Raw genomic sequence first — 9,126 nt, 5'->3', positions numbered from 1 at the left:
TCCACTTTCAAAAAACTTTTTGTCATTGCATGGTCTAATCAGGCTTGTATGAACACCCTGAACAGTTTTTAATTTTCTTCATTCAGTATTTAGATATTTGATGTAAATGTTACCAGGCCCTCCAGGCCAAGGGCCTCTCCCCACACACACTCATTGTAACTTCAAACTCCATTTTAACCATGATAGATTCATTAAAAACACCCATTATTTTTTCTGCTGACTCATACTACCCTCCTAATACGTGAGCAGGCCATGTTTTTTCCATAACGTTTTTCATGTATTTTTAATATATTTTTATTGCATTTAATTGTTTCCATTTTCCCAAAGAATTATTAAAAATACATGAAAAACGTTATGGAAAAAACACGGCCTGCTCACGTATTAGGAGGGTAGTATGAGTCACCAGAAAAAATAATGGGTGTTTTTAATGAATCTATCATGGTTAAAATGGAGTTTGAAGTTACAATGAGTGTGTGTGGGGAGAGGCCCTGGGGCCTGGGCCTGCCGGAGGGCCTGGTAACATTTACATCAAATATCTAAATACTGAATGAAGAAAATTAAAAACTGTTCAGGGTGTTCATACAAGCCTGATTAGACCATACAATGACAAAAAGTTTTTTTGAAAGTGGAATATCCCTTTAAAGCAGTCAATAATTCTAGGGTTAAATATACACCGATAAATTGGTCTTTCCACTAGACAATGCAACAGCAGGAAAGATAGGGAAATAGGGTGATGACTGAATAAAGTCGCAGAGCGAGAAAGAGGTTGGGTAAGAAGGGCCGCCAGTCCTTCACTTCACCCCTGAGAGGCCTCTTGGCATCAGGACAAGACAATTAGACTGGATTCTTCACAGGCAATCAGGGCTGATTGGACGGATCTTCGGATGCCGCAGGCCGAGAGTGTCAGAGACCACAAAATTGCTGAACTGTTTCCAGTAATGCACACGGAGAGGGATGAAATGAGAAAATTATTGGCGAAATGGGAGAGTGTAACAAGAAAGTAATCGAAATAGATGGATGTGAGTTTTGCTTGACGCGGTGCTACGCGGGGGTTTATTTCACCAGGCTAGTTAACGCGTCTGTCCCTTGCTTTTCTCTAGTTTCCATGAATCAAGAAGGTTTACTTGTCACAGCTGATACAGGTACGAGCGGCCAGATGCAAGTTGGCGTGAGGTCTGCAAAAACACCGGTGCAACAGGATACGTCAACGTGACAGTAGCAATAACAAAGCTACGAAAAATACAGATAAGATAGAAATGGCACTTTGTGACGAATTACCGCACGGTAGCAACATCAGCATAAGTGCAATAGGGCATAATCATGTATACAGATACCCTGTATATATATACATGATGGCAGCAACAGCAACATGTCTGGTTTTCCTTTCTCTCTATCTGGCTCTCATGCGCACGCTCTCTCTCTCAAGCACATACATTATTCCCTCTCCTTCAGTAAGCCTTTCAAACCACTCATAGTAAGTCTGGCTTCCAGCTCACGTAACCCAGTGGCTCTTTCTTTTTCTTTTTTGTTTCAATGAACTCCCTATGACCCTTGTCCACCTCCTTATTGTATCAAAAAGAGAGTAGGGATGGGACGATATGAAAATTTCATATCACGATTATTGTGGCAAAAGATGTACGATATTTACGATATTATCGCGATACTAAAAATACATTATCCTGGGGCTTGTAGATCTAGTCTAGTAAATCTAGGGAAAAAATACACTCAGGTTGGACAACATTTTATTTTTTAGTTTTTCAACTGATTCTGACAGGAAATTAGGTCTACTAGCCAGGATAAAAAAATCTACCATAATCTGCTCACTGCAAATACCCACAGTGGCCAAATCAAGTTGGGCTCCCATCGACTTTCTATACAGGAGGAAAATACCCAGAAAAAAAATCTGCTTTAAGTAGGATTTGAGGGGTCTAACTAGGGGTTTGACATGATGCTGAATCCATTGCAAGCATTTGTTTTGCACAAAAAACATTCCTTGGGCCAACAATGGCCCCAGAAAATGATGGTTTAGTGATGAAAAGTGATGAGTCATCACTTTTCCACAGTTTTGTGGGCGTTTTATGGGGCCAATCAATGTTTTTGTGCAAAACAAATGCTTGCAATGGATTCAGCATCATGACAAACCCCTAGTTAGACCCCTCACATCCTACTTAAAGCAAAAAATGTTCTGGGTATTTTCCTCCTGTATAGAAAGTCGATGGGAGCCCAACTTGATTTGGCCACTGTGGGTATTTGCAGTGAGCAGATCATGGTAGATTTTTTTTATCCTGGCTAGTAGACCTAATTTCCTGTCAGAATCAGTTGAAAAACTAAATAATAAAATTTTGTCCAACCTCAGCCTTATTTTTACTGGACTAATCGGCTATTTTTTGGCAAAGACATTGATAGAGTGAAAAAAAGACTGTATCAAGTACGTATATTATAAATACCTTTTACCAATTATAGAGGGTTTAAGTGGTACCAGATATGCAGCTCTGCAACTAAAAGGTGAATTGATCCCAGTGCATGACGGAGGACGACATCACGATATGTTAAATCTCCACAATACGATTATCGTGGGTGTTTTTTTTTTCCACGATAAACGATAATATCGCTTATCGTCCCATCCCTAAATGGGAGTGCAACTCTTGGAACCTCTCCAAAGGGGCGGGAGAATGTAGATGGAGCAGAATGTCCAAGAGGGAATCTTAACCCCCGAGGGGCTTGGAGAGTGGATGAAGCACCTTGGGTTAGCGTGGTCCGGGTGGAATGAATGACGCACGCACACCTCGCTGTCCTTTGAGGGGAAAAAGATGCACCAAGAAATTGATTGGTCTTTGATATGAAGCCACTTCACGGTCACTTGGAAATGTGATGACGCCGCTATCTCAGATAGCCGCTATGGGAAGAGACTTGTAATTATTGGGTGATAATAGCTCTGGTGACATTGGTTTTTCCCTGGAAGGACACAGGAAATGGAGATCATATTGTATAAATCAATATAAAACTAAATCAAATTATTTTACTATAACTATAAGTATTTTTATATACATTTAGATAACTAAGAATTCTTTCACATTTCTTGATAAATACCAGTAAGACTCCCTAATCGTGATTAAGAAGAAAAAAAAAATGTGTAGGAGAAGTGTCCATGTTGATGACATGAGTGTAGACATACTGTGTAGCGATTTGCATGATTTTAGGGCAAAATGTGTAGGAGTAGAGTCCAAAAATGTGTTTAAAAAAATCGGCCTGAAGGTGGCACTAAAGGGAACAGATCCATGTTGATGACGTGAGTGTAGACATACTGTGTACCGATTTGCGTGATTTTTGGCCAAACATTGTAGGAGCTGTGTCCATAAATGTGTTTTGCAAGAACCGGCCTCATGGTGGCCCTAGAAGAGGGTCATGTGAGAATTGATGGGTTTTGGCATGGATCGGGGCAACGGTTGCGGAGATATGAGCAGGGGAAAAGTGTGACGTGTGACAGACAGACTGACTGACTGACGGACAGCTGGTCGAGGTTTTGATCGTAACCGCTCTTCTCGATTAATCAAAAAAAAAAAAAAAGAATGGCTGAGAAAATAATGTGTGGCTGCATTCCTATACAGTAATATGTTTTTGTTGCTCTGGTGTTTGACTGTTTGTAAAATGAATCCAGTTACTGTACACCAGACTATGTTATCTCCTTCATGCTGTTAAAAGTCTCACTGATTGCTTGTGACCCTGTAAAGGACAAAGAGTTGAATGTACACACACACACACACACACACACACACACACACACACACACACACACACACACACACACACACACACACACACACACAGAGAGAACCCCTAACTCCATTTACTACAAGTACTTTTATCTTATCAAGTCAGACTCGCTTATCTCTCTTCTCCCTCTGTCCGTCTCCCTTCCACTCTCTTTCCCCTCTCCCCTCCGTTCCTCCACAGCCTTCAGCCAATACCATCACCTTGTCACCTTCATTCCTCAAGCCCATTGTGGTGGCAGCGGAGCCCAAGCCCAGCCCGCTGGCCCCTACTCCGGCCCCTACTCCAGTCCCTACTGCCAGCCCTGATATTCCCAGCACGCTGAGCAGCACGGACGGCCCGGCCCAGGGCAGCAAAACCAGGCCAGAGCCTGAGGAGCAGATGTCCCCAATGGAGGAGATGCAGAACCAGATGAAAGATCTTGAGCTGTCTGTGGAGCTCCTGAAGACCCAGCACATGTAAACTGAACAGAATATACGCATGTTATGTTTGGTAGCTTGTAGATCAACTACTTTTTTGAAATGAGAAAGAAATTGACATTTTTAACCTATGCCCAAACTATTAGACCCTCCATAAGAATGTGATAAAAATCACATAAAAAAACCCAGCATACCAAGGATCGCAAAATCAAGGATTTTAGGCAGCATAATCAATGATTTTTGCCCAAATAATACGATTTTTGCCTGCGTTTTTAAAGTCTAAAATAGGGGCCGTGAGTCTAAAATAGGGACACCACCAGTGTTAAAATGGTTAAAGCCCACCTCCAGCTTGTTTTACTTACTGTTTCTACCCATCATTTTCAAATCAATGAACACTGCGGTTTGACATCACCTTGGCCAGCACCATAGCAGCCATGTGGACTAGCAGGTCGATTTTTATGGCCGATTCATTGTGGCAGTGGCAGCAGTAATAATGGTACATTACCTTAAGCCGAATGCTGTACAGTTACAAATGAGCACTCAAAATACATTGATTGATATACTGTAAAGCTCTACAGATTGGCATAGAAATACTGGAAGGGGACTTTTAAGACATTTCTACTTTATTAGACAACATAATCGAAAAGTCCATTCAATGGTTTCAATGAAAGCTTGTGCTTGTATCAAACTTTAAATGGCAACTTTGTGAGCATCAGTTCAGATCTAAACCCCAAATACAATTATAATTCATTGCAGGGTCTTGATACTTGTATATAAAATACCATACTCCCTCTGCTTCAGATTCTTAAATGGAACAATCTTTTTGTTGCTCGGCTACACTTTGCATGCATGTGTTGCAAGGGTATATATACGGTGCATTGTAATAAACACGTGCACATGTCGGTTTTTGCTCTTCCAGGAAAGAGATTGGGGAACTGCGAAAAGAGCTGGATGACGAGAGGCAGAAGCGCGTGGCACTGCAGGTAACATGGATTGTCTCTCGGTAGCACACTGAGATGCCTCAACACATTCCGCTCACATCACTGAGTGCATCGAATGCTCGCACACTCCAAATGACTGTACGTACTGTACAATAATAAACAGTAAACACCCGTTCACCGCGATTGATTTCTTGGCACTGCGCGGGAGCCGTGCACGTGGGGTAGCGCAGTATGGCGCTCGCGTAGGTCAGCGCAGGAGGAGGGCAAAGATGCCGGACTTCCTGTCGAGAGGCTTTGGTCCAGTGGCTTTCAAACATGTTGTGCCCAAGGCTCAAGGCTCAAAATCTAAATCTCAGGCTTTCGTATCTGTGCGAAATTGCCGCTCAAACCTTTTCTTTTCTTTTTTTTTTAAATGTTATTAATGCCAAATAGAAAGGCTGTATAATGTTAAAGCAGGGGTCTTAAACGTTTTCAGGCCAAGGACCCCTTAGTTGAGAGAGCGATGAAGCAAGGACCCCAACGACCTTTTCATAGATTCCATATAGTTGGTAATGAGTGGTAACAGTCTGGACTGGTTCTGCTGTCTGTCGGCAACGTTACATTGCGGTCCAAATGTAACTGTGCGAGGGTACAGATTTAACCACATGGATCCGACCCGGAGTAATTATAACAAAACACACGTACATAACCTGCTCATATATTGAACATAATTCTCAAGTAATAAAAGAGCCGCTGAGCGAAATCAGCTCTTCTCGTGTGCCTGATTAGCCTAATATAGCTGTCTGTCTGGAGAGGCGGACCGACCTCTGTGTGTGTGTGTGTGTGTGTGTGTGTGTGTGTGTGTGTGCGTGTGCGTGTGTGTGTGTGGCAGGCGTCCTCTTCACGTGGTTGCAACTACATTCCTTTTTCCCGTTTCTTGATAAAATATATTTCTTATTAACCGCTGTCATAGAGGTAGAAGAACAACGTCTTTTCACTATTTGTGCAGAGTAGTCGGAGACGTTAGGGAGATGACATGGTAATGTCGTGCTAATTAGTCTAAAAGCGACAAATTTTGTACAGATGTAGCCCAGGGTATGCTCTAATGATTTAGCTAGGGCGCCCGAGTCTGCGACATTCGGGGTCGCCACAGCGGCCAAATCAAGTTGGGCTCGACTTTCAATACAGGAGGAAAATACCCAGAAAAACACTTTTTTCTGGGTATTTAAGTAGGATGTGAGGGGTCTAACTAGGGGTTTGTCATGATGCTGAATCCATTGCAAGCATTTGTTTTGCACAAAAAACATTCCTTGGGCTAGAAATGGCCTCAGAAAATGATGCATATATGGGTGAGCATTCATGTTAGTCGGAGGCCTTAGGGGTTTTTTTCTCGTGCTAATCAGTCTAAAAGCGCCAAATTTTGCATAGATGTAGCCCAGGGCATGCTCTAATGATTTAGCTAGGGCGCCCTAGTCGGCGACCTTCGGGGTCGCCACAGCTCCAGAAAACACCTACAAAACTCTGAAAAGTGATGACTCATCACTTTTCATCACTAAACCATCGTTTTATGGGACCCCGAAGGTCGCCGACTCGGGCGCCCTAGCTAAATCATTAGAGCATGCCCTGGGCTACATCTGTGCAAAATTTGGCGCTTTTAGACTGATTAGCACGAGAAAAAAAAACCTAAGGCCTCCGACTAACATGAATGCTCACCCATATATGCATCGTTCTCTGAGGCCATTTCTAGCCCAAGGAATGTTTTTTGTGCAAAACAAATGCTTGCAGTGGATTCAGCATCATGACAAACCCCTAGCTAGACCCCTCACATCCTACTTAAATACCCAGAAAAAAAGTGTTTTTCTGGGTATTTTCCTCCTGTATTGAAAGTCGATGGGAGCCCAACCTAACCCGAAGGTCGTCGACTCGGGCGCCATAGCTAAATCATTAGAGCATGCCCTGAGCTACATCTGTGCAAAATTTCGCGCTTTTAGACTGATTAGCGCGAAATATCCTTAAGGTCTCCGACTAGAGGAAAAGTAATTTTCCTCACTACTGCCCCTATGGTTGACAACGGTGGCCACGAGTACTTCTTGCTACGGACAAATCTTGTACGTTTATTTGGGAGCTGTACGGTAGGGTCCGCGTGTACTGACCTAAATCATATGGACAATTACGTACAGGGAGAAAGAACGTACATCAAATGGACCAAACGGAATAAATCGCTCTCCCCCTCCGTTTCTAGTGTATTCCTGCAGTCCTTATGTACTACTATCCATGTTTCATCTGAAATGGGGGGTAGGTGTAAAATAAATTTCCGTCTCTGGATTATTTTTTTGCTTTAACCCCTGCCTTCGACCTGTCGAGCGTGGGTGACCCCTTACTGTTGGCATTTAGCAGACTCTCTTAATCCAGAGTGATTTGCAGTAAGCTGGGTAAACTTCAAATGCATAGAAGAAATAATCTAGGATCAATAGGTAAACCAAGAATATCGTCAGTCCAAACAGTAGGATATCAAAAAATAAATAATCTGTGCATTGAAACTATACACGGTAGGACGCCAGGTCTACACATGAATCTGGCATCTCTGCCTATATGACATAATATCTAAATCACATTTTAGCCTTTGCATAATAGAGGCGTGCGTTGGAACTGACAATTAGTATTACGATTCAATTTGATTACTATTCACCATGGTTGCTATCAATTCCAAGATACATCGCACTGCGCCACACTTTACCATATTACTGCACAACATGGCAAAATAGATTTAGGCTTCGGTTATCGATTATGTCACGAGAGCGGAAGAATTGCGATGCATTGTGAATCGGTTATTTTTTACCACTATTGCATAAGCCTGCAAGGCCTCATCAAGGCTAGGGCAAGTGCTCCGGGCTAAGGTGGAGTCTGAAGAGGTGTGTGTTTGTGTGTGTGTGTGTGTGTGAGTGTGTAGACGCCATCCAGAGATTTTTCATGCTGCACTGTACATTTATGCACTGTGTCGCCACAGATGGAGATAGAGAAGCTAAAGCGGATCGTCCAGTCGACGTGAGGCCTCTACTCCAATCACAACCCAGTTTGAAAGTCACCTGCTCACCTGTCGACTAACCAGCGAACCAGAAGATGATGATGATGATGATGATGATGATGATGGACGGACAGACAGGCAGGCAGAGACAGGTGGAGGCGGGGAAACGGACGGACCACCTCTCGCACAATCTTTTTTTCTTTCTTTTCTTTTTCTTTTTTTGAGATCTAAAAAAGAAGAGAGAAAACAAACAAAAAAAAACACATATTTGTAAGATTTACATTTTTTGCACATATTTTGTTCAATCTAGATGTACATGTTTCTTTTCTTTTTTTCTTTTTTTTTTGTTCCCCCCTTAAATACATAAAAAACTTAATCGAGGCCTTATAACTACTGTGCTGGACTGGAAGACACACACACACACACACACACACACACACACACACACACACACACACACACGTATACAGAGCCCCCTCTCCATCTTCACTTCCTAATAGGGAAGCTCTCCTGAGACAGATAGGGTGGCATTCGCACTCAATACTACTGACTGTGTATAAGAGCTTAAGAGCTGGGGGTGCTTGTTTTTGTTTCGTTTTATTTGTTCTCCTTTACGTCTCATATCATTTTATATATATATAATGCTCCTGTAGTTGATTTTAAATAAGAGAAAAAAAAAATACTCGGTTCAAGTCAACATTGACACATTCGCCTCTCTTTCTGATAATTCAGTGAAATTACACAATGCTGTGGGGAATTAAGTGACATTTCTCTGCGTGGTGCTGCTGCTCTAATTGCCACGGCGACGCGCTACCAGGGAGTTGGCTAGCTTTGTTTTTTTTTAGTTTTTGTTCCATTTTTGTCTTTTTGATGTATATTTTCTAACATTCCTATCCAGGGTAACACTACTGTGCCTGTAAAGCGGAAAACAAACAAACAAAAATAAATAATCTTAAGTGTTGATAACGGGGAAACTTCCATTTAATCTGGG

The 9,126-nt window shown here is 42.3% G+C and overlaps 1 protein-coding gene across 1 annotated transcript in view; it reads left to right on the top strand.

Moving 5' to 3' along the window:
- cd2ap (CD2-associated protein) overlaps nucleotides 1–8,439 on the top strand; it is an 85,312-nt gene extending 76,873 nt beyond the window's left edge. The window contains exons 17-19 of the mRNA XM_080744070.1: nucleotides 3,955–4,229; nucleotides 5,110–5,173; nucleotides 8,118–8,439. Coding sequence (XP_080600196.1) covers nucleotides 3,955–4,229; nucleotides 5,110–5,173; nucleotides 8,118–8,159 — 381 coding nt within the window. The 3' untranslated portion in view covers nucleotides 8,160–8,439. The remainder of the gene's footprint in view (nucleotides 1–3,954; nucleotides 4,230–5,109; nucleotides 5,174–8,117) is intronic.
- The last annotated feature ends 687 nt before the right edge of the window (nucleotides 8,440–9,126 follow it).

This window comes from Nannobrachium achirus (genome assembly GCF_963921795.1).
Source record: "Nannobrachium achirus genome assembly, chromosome: 16".
Taxonomy (NCBI): Eukaryota; Metazoa; Chordata; class Actinopteri; order Myctophiformes; family Myctophidae; genus Nannobrachium; species Nannobrachium achirus.
Note: the sequence above shows the minus strand (reverse complement) of the source record. Positions and strands in the feature narration are given on the sequence as shown.